Source organism: Dreissena polymorpha, chromosome 2 (assembly GCF_020536995.1).
Source record: "Dreissena polymorpha isolate Duluth1 chromosome 2, UMN_Dpol_1.0, whole genome shotgun sequence".
In the NCBI taxonomy this organism is placed as follows: domain Eukaryota; kingdom Metazoa; phylum Mollusca; class Bivalvia; order Myida; family Dreissenidae; genus Dreissena; species Dreissena polymorpha.
Window position 1 is genome coordinate 86,726,734 of NC_068356.1, and position 13,440 is coordinate 86,740,173.

At 33.8% G+C, this 13,440-nt stretch overlaps 1 protein-coding gene across 2 annotated transcripts in view; it reads left to right on the top strand.

Moving 5' to 3' along the window:
• The window catches only part of LOC127867935 (uncharacterized), a 35,846-nt gene extending 22,731 nt beyond the window's left edge, over positions 1-13,115 (top strand). Inside the window, exon 7 of one of the 2 annotated variants that reach the window (XM_052409455.1) lies at positions 12,847-13,115. In XM_052409455.1, the coding sequence (XP_052265415.1) occupies positions 12,847-12,936 (90 nt within the window). In that variant the 3' untranslated portion in view covers positions 12,937-13,115. Of the gene's footprint in view, positions 1-400; positions 2,028-12,846 lie in introns of those variants that run through there. The other variant, XM_052409454.1, reaches the window with a different exon arrangement.
• The last annotated feature ends 325 nt before the right edge of the window (positions 13,116-13,440 follow it).

The window sequence follows — 13,440 nt, forward strand, 5'->3', positions numbered from 1 at the left end:
ATATAACAATAAATTGAAAAAAGTTGCAATTTTAATTATTTAAAAAATATATAAAATATAATTTGGGCATAATGCTTTATTTTATGTATTTAATGTTAAGTCTGTTGAATATGTATTGTTCTTATTTATTGTGACTATGTGTTTTCGCCTTTAATTGATAAAATCTGTTATGAAAAAACATTTACCTACACGTCAGTGGTCTACACAAATCGTTTATGCAGCTTTGAACGTGTGCCCTCTTCAGTTTTTTATGGAAATAAAAAAAAGTTACATTTTCGAATATTTGACCGTTTTGTTTTATAATTTTAATACTGGAACTTATTTTTCAATCAGAAGCAATATATTGAAAGAAAAAATGTTTTGTTTATCATGTTCTTATTTGTTGTTTTTTTATTTGTAGCCGTCATTGAAGCCCATTGCTATGGTGAATGCAATGGGAACATGCAGTGAGCCAGAAAATCAAGGCCTGACGCAAAACAGACAGCTAATTTCTTATCAAGTTGATGTACATAACAGTAGCAAACATACACATGCTGAAGGTACCTATTTCATTGCCAGCTGTGATCAAGCAATCTCAAATGTCACTACTGAGGATGATAGTCATGATGAAAATTATGCACATGTTGCGCAATTTGGATTTTCTGATTTTTCTCGACGGCATAAGTTTTGTACGAAAATAAGTGTGCCAAAACATATTGTACCAGAAAACATGGACAGTGTTGATAGAGTTTGTCGTCGCAGTGATGACGTTGCATTTGAACAGGAAACATCCCAAACAAATCAGAACATAGAGCAGTTAGATTGAACATGTATATTTCGCGGAACAGCGTGTGTTTTAAAGAGGATTTTTTGTGCTTAGTGTGCGCTTTTGTGATCACTCTACCTCTGGCGTCCGGCGTCATGAGACCAACAGTCTGCGACGTATATGGTCGGTATGCGTCGTAAATGTTTAACTCTAGAGATCATATAATGTATTTAAACCTTAATCAATCCTGATCTATGCCGAGTTTGAAAATGGGGCATTTGTGTCAAAATCACTAGATCACAAGGTCAATTCAAGAAGAAATATTTATTACAGAATCTGGACGGAAGTGGTCGGAATGTTTATATTAACAATAGCTATGTAGGATCCAGGTGACTTCTTTCAAAAACATGCACCAACATGTCAAATAAAGTCATTTCATCAACTCTTTGAGTAACATTTTAGAATCAATCTTTATGAAACTTGGACTGAATGATTATTCTAAAAGTATTCAGGCAAATATTAAATCTGTTCTATATTCGTCCGAAAACTGTGTCAACAGCAGACATCATGCAACCACTCTGAAAGAAACAATGACGAATACATGTTTATAAACCTTGTGCAATATCTAAGCTAAGTGCAACTCTGTGTTATAAGCGTCGACAAAACAGACAATCAGGTTAAATCTAAGACAAGTCATGTAACCACTCTAGAAGCGTCATTACCTATTCACTCTGAATGACACTTGGTCAGAATGTTAACCTTGAAAATTTCTAAGCCATGATATAAATTTTGGCCACGTTCGTAAGAATACATAACGGCAGAAAATGGTGCACTACTGGTATGTTTGTTTTTGTATTGTGTATAATATATTATGAAGTTAATAATTATTAGTATTTATATAACAATGACATATTCATAAAATGTATAATGCGTTGATGAAAAGCTTATTTCAATTTCTGAGCGGAAAGTTTAACATAGTTTATCAAGTCTAACTATATATTGACCCGTTCTTATATAAATACGTTTTGATTATGATAACACAGGTAGAATAAGTTATTTTAGTACTCATAAGTTTTTCTATATATTGCTACCCCCAAGCTCAATCCTTTTGTTATATCTGTTTGTTGATGCTCATCCATGTTGTGGTATACTTATGTATAGTAAATAGATACAAATCCATCCAAACGAGTGTTCAATTTATCATGTATTATTGTGTAAAGTGTAGATAAGTTAAAATATGCAATTGCATTTAAACTATTATTTCAACAATCATTAATTATGGTTAATGGTGTAAAATTGTAATGAAAATATTATATTGATATTTTTGTATAATGTTTTTTGAAAAATATATTAAACGTATCTTTCATATTAAGAAGTGTTTTAAGTACGTTAGTTATTGTGTGCGTAAATTAACATATTGCATTAACCGTGTTAATCATTTGTATATTTTCTAGCATGGTTTCGAATAAATATTTTACTGTTTATTAAATTTATTTTATTTTAAGCTTAAAATTTAAGTTTTAATACATTTATATTTTTATCTCGTTGGTATTTTAATTGAAATTGTATAATTCTTGATTAATAACATATCAAAATTGTATAAACGATATCAAATATCGTACAATCATATAATTTTTAAAATGTAAATAATTAACTGTTGCTTACGTTAACACCTTATTCAGAACTACCTATTCGAAACACCATACACTATTTAAACGACTTAACAGGACATTTCAGGTGTTTATAGGTTTGAAAGAATGTCATTAAATGTATTTACAACGACAGCAAAAATGTGTTTAATAGTCATTGTTTTGTTTTTTTAATTACTTTTTGTTGAGGACATGGCCATTGTGGGTAAATAACCAGAAGAAATCCAGAACCATTTAGACAATTTATATACTTTTTGTAATATCAGGGGACTAAAAGTTAATTCTGAATACACAAAGATAATGGCCTTTCAAAAAAAAGGCGGATTATTGCCAAAATGAAATGTGGACATAAAATGGCAATGCTATAGAAACTGTAAAGGATTTTAATTATTTTGGTGTTGTATATAATTATACAGGTTGTTTTAAAATAAATCAAGAACATGAAATCAGCAAAGCTCTTAAAGCGTCGAATTTATTGTTTTGTAAATGTCAAGATTTTTATTTAAAGCTGGAAATTCTTTTTCAGCTTTTTTATGAATTCGTTGGGTCTATTTTTGAGTATTCAGCAGAAGTTTGGGGTTTTACAAAATTTAAGGAATTAGTAAGGATACATCTGAAGTTCTGTAAGAGGCTTCTCACATTTAAAACTATTATATGTTGTGCTTGTTTCTTCCTAATAACCAATTGTTCAACCTCTGTATTTCAATATACATTTGTTTTGTAAATTTCCATGTTTGTAGATGGGTGTTTTTCTGCGCATAAACATGTTGACATAGGTCATTACCAACCATAGATGATATTAACGATGCACATCGTGCAAGTCAAATACATTGTCTGTCCGTCTATATGTCTGTTTTTCTAATAAAAAGGAAAAAAGTAATAAACAATCCAGCCATCCCCGGGTTTTGAACTCGGGTTCCCTGGAAGCAAATTGTTTATATTTGATGCTTAATCATTTATAGACCAATATTTTAAACATCTGTGTTAGTCCAGCGTAATTTCGCTTGTTTTAAGGTAATATATACCTTGTGTTTTAAATATATAACAACTATTTTGACAATCGTCAATTTTCTAAACTTGGAAATACCTTTTAAGTTCTTCTATCTACATAATAATAAAACAAAGAAAATGGTCAGAAAGTTCTTAAATGTATAAAAGGGTGATGATTTTTATATGGAAATAATGCAACTTCAGAATCAATATCTTGATAGATACGTTATTCTCATTACGCTATTCTTCTATTTAAGCCACCTTACCAGTTTCCTAAACAATAGCGCATTTTTTCCTTTTTTTTTGAAGCGAAACAATCGATAGTACTTAAACTGAAAATACGGCAAAATTAAACAAGCATTGCTTTTCAATCATATCGACGGATACATGAGCCTAAGTATAACGCCGACTATGCAAACACTATCAAATATTATACTGTGTTATTTTGTATTATCACGTTTTTTAAAACGCTGCTAAGTATACACACGTAAGAGACAAATTATTAAAGTACATGTATATGCTATCCCTAACGTCCCTATAAATATTGGGGCTACGAGAAGTATATCAACACATGTCAGGGATCACAATATGCGGATACAGTTAGTACAAAAACGTTCACGGAATATTTAAACTTGACTCGCTTCGTGACCCATCCGTGGCGTTTAACTTATGGCAGAATAATTGTAAAAATAAAACCTACTGAACACTTCATTTTGTATCTAAAATAAGTAGAAAGTTAATGCCCGAAAGTTTCTTCGGTGAAAACGGGTATTTCTCTATTTAATCGAAAAGACCTGCGACAGTTTACATAGCGGCTCAATATGTTCGGTTGTCGGACCGTCCGGTTTTGTTAACGCTAATAGAATCCTTCCATTGTGTTTTACACGTGTAAAGGGAAGTACCTGAAACAATTTCAACCAATATATATCTTAAATTGTGTCCCCCTACTGCAACGAAATCATTTGAATTCATTGTTACACAAGTCCGTACTTAAGAAGTAAAGTGGCAAACATAACATATAAAAAATAAATATATTGACGACAACGTAGCACGAGCCCAATATACATTTCCTAACCAGAATTACAACTTGCGGGGTCAGAGGAAAAAGCCTTGTTCTGATAATTATTTAAATGATTACGAGTCTTACTTCATCATCTACATTTAAAAAAATGTAAGCTGTATTGTATTTTATGACTTTGACTTATAACTTACGTGACGTTATATATCGTCAATGACTGAAAGCAAAAAGAGTATGACTTAATCTGAAAACATCGTGGCAATCATGTAACCTGGATTAGCCAATGAGCCTTGTATTTAAAACATACAGTACATATAATATTTAATAATGATCGATTACATTCTGACTGAACACGTTTGCACATTAATGAAAAACATGTGTACAATTGATTTTGTTCTATAATAAGATTGGAATTCAATCCATAGCCTATATTTTATTGTCCTCATGAACATATACGATAACACATGCACACATCATCATTCCGACGCTAAAATTCAGTAAAAATTGACAACTTTAAATCGAAATGTTTGTTTACACTTGCAACCTCCACGCAGACATGTGAATGGTTCCTTAAATTTCTGGTATCAAATGTATAACTACCGTTAACCCATTGAAAATTTACCGACTGCAAAGACGTCATTAGCGATTTCGGACGATTTTCTAAGTACCACGACCGTTATATCAAGATGTAATGGAATAGATCATTTTAGCGCATATTGGCCATGCGCGTTCATATCGAGCGGGACTTGTGCGCGGAGAAATTATTAACCAGGTGGCGAGTTTACAATTATTTAAGTTCCAGTGTTTGGCAGTATTTTTTTGTTCTGATAATACACCCACAATGTCATATACTAGAATGCGAAATAAACAGTAACACATTAATTGTCGTGTTATTAGGATTATGGATAACTCGCAAACAAAAATGAAATTCACGTAAAGTGTAAGTCTATTATTTCGTGTTGGAACTGATGGTTTGGCGTCCATTGTATTGGAAATAGATTCCAAATGCTGTTAGTAAAGTAGTTGGAAAAAAATGTTGTATTAGATATAAACTTTTTTTGAAACGATCACGGTGGAAATCAGTAACAGTCAAAGAATCGTGCTTTCAAAGTCGATATTAATTATTTACTTCCGAACATTAATCCGTCAGAAAAAAGTGTAATTCGTATCTTAAAAACATTATTTCGAAACAGTTGTTAGCTTTTCTTTAAATTATTGAAAATGTAGATGCCGTTTTTATTCTCAATACTTCATATACTGACTCTGCTAAGGAAGTTCTATGTGCATGGCTGAGCCTTACGTAAAGCAATCTGTAATGCTTCGAGTCGGTAGCACTTCAAGAATTAAGCGATGTTGTCTTTAGAAAGAATGTTTTTCCCATATACAAGTTTCCCATGAATACAAACTGTATTAACCGAGCTAATTTAATGACATGTTTCATCAGGGGTTCATTTTGCTACATGTGGTTGATCTAATTCTGAGATATTAGTCGCCATTTAGTTTCATAGATTTTTGACAGTAAATGAAGACGCTGGCAGATATGTATGGCCTGCGTCTGTAAGCATTTTAATTTGCCTAAATAGAGACATGTGTCTAGATTGTTCACGCCTTGAAAGAATATTTTGGAAAACAAATCTATCACGACCACATTGCTTTATTGGCGTTAGAAAAATCGTTTTCGGTATTTGCTTAATCATGCTTGAGTAGAACAAGCTTAGTTAATTATTAACGTTATTACCATTTACTATGATAAATCCACATACGATATTTAATATGTTGCATGTGCCGTTATTTTGTTACACGCGACTGTGTTCAACTAAATTTATATTCGCAGTTTGTGTTATATCATATGTGTAAAAAAGTATATCTAGTCATTTATATTAACATAGCAATTGGAAACTAAACCATGGCATTGCTGTCTGGCGAAGTACCTGTTTGGCGATTTCGTGTGTTAACTTGGTATTTGTGTACCCATATTTATTCATTTTGGAATTTGTATCAGTTGTACGTTTTTTTTTCTCAATTATGTTTATATGCCACTTAGGTGAACGGCTCTATGGCATTATGCGGTTACACATTACATGCTCCCCACTACATTAAACGCTCGTTTACGGACCCGAGTTTGAATTATTTGTGCTTGTGTTTGTCATGTGATTTTGTCTTTGGTCTCATTGTTGAGAAAATGGTCACTTACAATAATAAAGGGCCGCGATGTGATCAGAAGACTTACCTCCTACTGGTGCGTGTTGGGTTTTACGTGTTTAGATTGTTATGATTAATGATGAGCTTCAATGTTCATTTTAACTGTCCCACCCTTATAGTACTTGACACAATTACTTGTTTGTCCACAACTGAAGAATTTCTTGTCAACTCTCACACATATCAAACAATTCATCTTAAAAGTACACACGTATAACGTTTTAATAACAACTACATTTGTTTAAATATATCAAATCTCTCAAACTGTGATACTTCAATTTAATACTCTATCGTGTTTTGAATTTCGAATGTTCCGAATGTTCCATCTTCCGTGATGCAATTGCAAACACACGTTGCCCAATGTAAGTTTAATTTTCCCTATATATAAGCACCCACAGTTTCTGTGATTGCATCTATGTCCTGGTAGATGAACAAAGTATCAATGTAATGCAACTGGGACCTAACAATTGGGTAGAGTTTTATATCAGTTCTCTTGAACGAATGTCAATTTTGTTTGACTAATAACGTGTCCTATTAGTCAGCGCGATGTTATGTAATTCCTATTAAAAGAATAAGTTTCAAACCCCGTTTTGAAAGACACAAATGTTAGTTCCATTCGTAAATATTTTTAACTCTTACATGTCTTAATCATATTGCATATAATGTATTCAATAATGTTTATCTCCGAAAAATTCAACAGTTGATTTAAAATTCAAAATTTTAAGAGTTTTTGGGAAGTTATTTTGTTTAATACACATTACAATATACTACGGACACAATTAATGTCCCCTCCGAAATAAAAATAACAACGATTTAGTCTAACAACTGGTTCAACTCATTGCAATCTACAATGCATCCTAAAGTGATTTAAGCAAACATCAGCCACGAAATCCAGTGACCCTATCAGCGAACGTGTGACATGTGAGACGTCGACGTTTAATTTGTTTAAGCAACCACTCAAGCGGATTTCCATTCTACATGTCAATATTTTATGACACAAAATGTTTTATATCGCAATAGATTTTGAGGACAAATAGAACCATCATTTGCTTTGTATTGAAATATATCATTGCCACATCAGTCATATGAACTGCCTTCACAAAAAAATGAAATCGATAGCGTCGTCTTTTGGTTGAACTTGTCGGCCGAACCATAGTGTTTTATTGCGAGTGATGCGTGAACTCCATGGACTTCGGCTTTTATATTACTTCGAATATTTAACATATGCATGGATATGTCATGTATGATACAACAACAATTCGGTTATAAGCTGGATTATCTCGTCATAACCTTGAAGTGTAAGGTACTTTGATAATTTAAACTTGTCTTGTAGAACTCAGTAAAATAAATATACGTATTATTGCTCATGACATTTCTTTGTTATTTGTTTTCACTATGTTTAAATTTTGTTGTCGTACTTCCTTCGTTACGTTTTTATTCACGACATTGTTTTTGCACTTAGAAAAAAAATACTAACACAATTCCAAACACGGATTTTATAAATAAGAACTCGGTATGTGCCATCTTTTTTACAGTTTATTGTTTTAATGTGTTTTAATATATCAGCAAAATGTCGCGTAAAGCACTTATCGTAGTTTGCTGTGTTTGATTTTGATTATTACGTCATTCGAACGTGTCAATATTTCATACGATTGACATAAAATAGTGATTGTTATATTCAATTTTGATTTGCTACGAATTGATTGATAATGTTTTGTTAATTTTGGAGGATTAATCGAAATGCTAATTAATTAACGAGGAATATGAAAACCACGATGATAACCTTCATATACAAGAAACGGTTGCGAACGTTATATCCTAACTATTCGCTGAACATAACGGTGTGTCTCAGAATCACTATAGATATAGGCCTCGTTTCAAAAGAAGTAGTGAATTTGTACGATATGGAACATACCGATAATTGGCCGCAACCTTCCATGCAATCATGTAATTCATGTAGAAAGGGCTCAAGGTCAACAGGAACATGACTTGTGTGCATCGCAATTGTACATGCACAATCGTTCCTTGATAGCCTACTTATGACGTCGAAACAACTTGTAGAAAGTATTGGAAACCTTCTAACATTTAAGTGGTTAAGGAACATGCAATACGTGAAATACCGTGTTTGTACAGCAGAACATCTATCGAAATGAGCCATCCTCAGTGTGTTTTGACATGAACCAGGAACTATTCAAAAACCGATGGGCATCGAATTCGAATACCTTTTACAGATCGGTTGATAAAAATTGATCTATGTTTCTCTGTTTATAACATAATAGGAGAATGAGGTAAACGTAACTTCGATACAGTATATGAATACAACTCCAGATTGTCCTGATATTGTGTAGATTATGGTGTTAACTGGCGGAATTCGTCAATACTCTTGGATGAAATATTTGCGCAGTACGCACATAATAAAACGGATTTCGAAGCTTTGAAACCTGTCAGCGCGATGTTATGAAATTACAATATATCGTAGTAGGATGCTTTAAAGATGTTCGAAAACTGGAACACGACTCCAATCTTGAAAACACTTCATTTTCTGTAATTGTATTACAGAGAGTGATACCCCCTTCTTCAGATATTTAACTCCAACAGTCGTCGCGGACGTGTTCAGTCAATACGAATAAATAATGTACTGTTGTTAGACATGATCGAGCTGTTCAGAAAGTGTTCGACAAATTAGTTGCTTCGTTACGGACAATCACCATTCCTGGAAGGCATGGCGTATTTGATTTGACTGGCAATACAAACTTACAGCATTCACATATTAGAGAAGGGTGTGCTATCCGGCTACCTAAAGAGTGTTCACATCTTTTAGTGTGCAAATATCATTTTGTCTTCTAGCATTGACACTAAATACTTACTGGCTGTATTCAAAACAATGACAGCACTTTGAAAAGAAAATTGACGCGTTTGCAGTTGTATGACCAGAAATGAAGTCTTCAACACACCTTCAACTGTCATTCCCCTGCTTTACTAACCCAGTTATAATTGGAAATGTCGACAAATTCACTTAAACTTTGTCTTAAAACTTCAAGTAAATCAAGCAAATGGGATAAATGGTGAATAGTCAACGCGCTTATTGTTTACCTCAACCACCATAGTACAAGTCATGTCTCTACTTTTATCAGGTCTTTTGAATGTACTGTTAAGAACAAATCCAAAGAGAACAAAGAGTCCATTGTATTTCACCATCTAGTCACCATGTGGATTACCATGTTTTTCTGTATTTCTTTTGTCAAGATTTGTCATTTCCGTCAAAACGACTAATTGTTCCGCGGCTAACACCTTAACTATTGGGTTCCTAAATCATACGTCAAAATTTCGCCTCCTTCAAAGGGAGGTGAATTCATGAATGTATTCCATTTAAAAGCTACAATCCACATGTCGTCCTTGAATATGACGAATAGCATAAAATGTCTCGTCAGCTTCCGGATTGAAGTGAACAAAATGATTGTCGGATGACTCTACGTACAGTCCATTTACACAGATTTTTTCAGAAATGACACCTAAGTTAGTGTCATTGTCAGCAGCAGAGGTCCAGCTTGCGGGTTCCAACTTCTCAGAAGACGATAATTGCGCCCAAGCTTGAGGTCCAGTAACATTATTTACCAGTTTGTCAACAGGTCAAAGCAGTGCCAAATTTGCATTATAAGTTTAATGAGATTCATTATACATCCATTTTTGTGGAATGTGCCAACAAACACCGCACTCTTCGCATGGAGATGATCTCCGTTTGTCGATGACATATGAAATAAGACGTTCGCCTAATGACTTTTTGAGACTGCGTTGATTGTCAATAGTCTGGACAGATTCTTGTATTTGTTGTGGTAAGGTTATGTCACGAAATTGGGAATTAAAAGACCGTAGTCGTGTGGTCGTAGATGTATGTTTTTAAAAATGATGATATTGATAATGCATGTTAAATGTGAATAAAAATAGTGAAGGTTATTTAATCGTTGTTGAACTTATAAGCTAGTACATGATAATTCAGTACTAATACACACAATCTCGACTTAGCACATTTCGTTATACCTTTTATAAGCGACTATATCACATTTTGTTAAACCGCTGTAGTTATAATTTAAACTGAAGTGTTGTTCACTGCCAACTACGTACTGAGTTTTTTATCAAGCCGCTTGAGAGGACAATCTAAGATGGGTGAGGTGGGGCCACCCAAAGGGAAGGTCTTACGCACAAGGTCCGCCGGAACCGCGCGCTCTGCATTAATTCGCGTGCAAAATTCTTAAGTCCGCCGGCCCTTGTGCGTAAGACATTTCCATGTGTATAGCGCTTAACCGATATATGGGTGTACCTGTTTAACTGATTAAAACTTAAACCCCCTAGTTTGTGCGTGTTAAGCCTTGTGAGAGGACACTCTAGGGCGGGTAAGGTGGAAACACCCAACCTGCGTGAGTGGGTTGAAAAGCAAAATATTTGTTTTAACTTGGTGGGCCCCTGCATCGTAACCTTAATGGCCGGCGGAGTTTTTGAATAAATGCGAAGGCATTTTCCAATGAATACATGCACACGTGATATCAATATGTGCGCAAGTAAAAGCAATACGAGCGTACAAGAAAGCAAAACGTGCCCATGTCATAAATAGATCAATGCAAAGGTAAAACATGCGCACGTTGAACGTTAAACATGCGCAAATAAACACAAATTCGATTCGTGCGCAAATGAAAGCAATACGTCCGCACGTGTATTGGAAATATTTATTGTCCATGTCTCATCTATATCACCGTACAATTGATTGTGACTCAACAAATTATAGTAACGCATCACTAATTAGAAAAGAAGTTCTAACTAAACATGCGTATTTTAATTCTGTTTTCCATTTTTTATCATTGACTTGGCTTGACTCTGACTATTGCTTGAATATCAGTTGCATAAAGTGGTGTTACTGTAATCAACAGTTATGGAAATGGTGGTTAAACTTCGCGTTTGGATGCATATATTGCGATTTCCTGTTGGAAACATCCTGGTGCTCATGAAAGGTGAACTATGATGGCTCTTGAGTCATCCTTTCCATGAAAACTGCTGAGAAAATCTTATATATGGCCTAAAACTGCTCATACAGTTAATCGTGTAAATCGTAATCAACGAGGCTTGTGCGTACAAGTCTTCAATAACATATAACATTTTGATAATGCATCAACAAGATTTATACAGAGTTAAAATGGATATCAGTAGATCATCCTGCACGTAAGTATACTGTCGAATAAGTTTTGTAAATGTACAAACTTTTCAAAAATCACGACGAAAACATCCAAAAATCATCCGTTGACCGCCATTTATAACAACAGTTACTATTGTTTCATTTACGCCACACCAGTTGCTTATGTACGATCTACCCCCTGTGTACCAGTTTTATTAAATATTTTGTGCAAACTTTTCTTGGTTATTTTGCCATGTGTGTGTGGGTGGGGGTTCGTTTTAAAATCTGCTTTAGTGGAACATAACTGAAGTTGTTTGCGACCAAAAGAATGTAAAGCTGTTTATCAAGCACGCATAATGGCAAACATACATACACATGTGTAATAAGAGCAAATGAACAGACGAAGGTACTCTATCTAAAAAAACATATGTACGTGTTTATATATATCCAGAGTTTGGCAAACAGTAAGAATACAATAGTTATATTTATCATGGTGTGCGCAACTTATTTGATTTAAAACGCATTTAGACTTGCACATATTTTTAATGTATCATTATAAAGTATCGGCATCCCAGACTGAATCTCAAGAACTCTTTGGTGCCACGTAAAGAGGAACAATTGTAAAAATTCAAGAATTGCTTTTGAGATTAATGCACAGACGGAGCATATTTGCTTGGGACAAACAAGGCACTTTCTAACTAGCAAAATGAGTGTCGTGCACAAGCATATAAGCGATAATTACCTGCATAGAGGGGGTAATCTGGTGAAAAACAATTAATAAAAGAAATAAAGGGTATAACACGGCGATCAATACTTTTTCTATGCACGAACGTCGCCATCTTGATTGTCACGTGCTTACCCCCTTTGTAGCTGCATATGGAGAGAGCAATATAAGCACTGTGTTAATTTAAAGCAATATGTGGCCAATATGTTATTGTTGCCTGTCAGGCAAGATTGTTCGTCCATAAACTATAGGACGGTGACTAGAAGTGTCACTGAACATATTTCATGCATTTGTGTACTTTTACATCCGATGATATATTCAGAAGGCGTGTAAATGTATTTGTTTTGCTTTTGAAAGGTTTTCCGGGTAACGCACAACCCTAAAAAACATACCCTCAACGGATTCGACACAGCAGTCGGTAAATATATTTCTCTTCAGCAACCGTAATATGTATAACAATTAAGACCTTGAATCGGTATAGATAATTATTAAATGTTAAATAGGGCAACTAATCGATCATCACAATCTGAGAAAACATGAATCAAACCGACGGCGGATGTCATAAATCTCATACTTTGTTTACACCATTATCATGCAGATAATACAATATATTGTCGCCGAATTGACATGAATATGTTGTAGTTATAATATAGCCAACACATTTGAATCAGATTTTTAATCGTTACTAAAATTATGTGTTATACAATGCATATTTATATAAGTATAATTATTTTCTATAATGAAATATATGTATACCGTCCATGTGTAAATATAACACCAATTAATGGTTATTATGTTAGGCAACAGTTCAATTTTTCTTCCAATCACGTATACATCGGTTAAAATCGAACTCAATTATTGTCATACAATATGACACATTGTGCGATCAAGTATCACAGAGTATAGTCTTGTTTGTTCATTTTTAGACCACTTGACTAAACGTTATAGCAC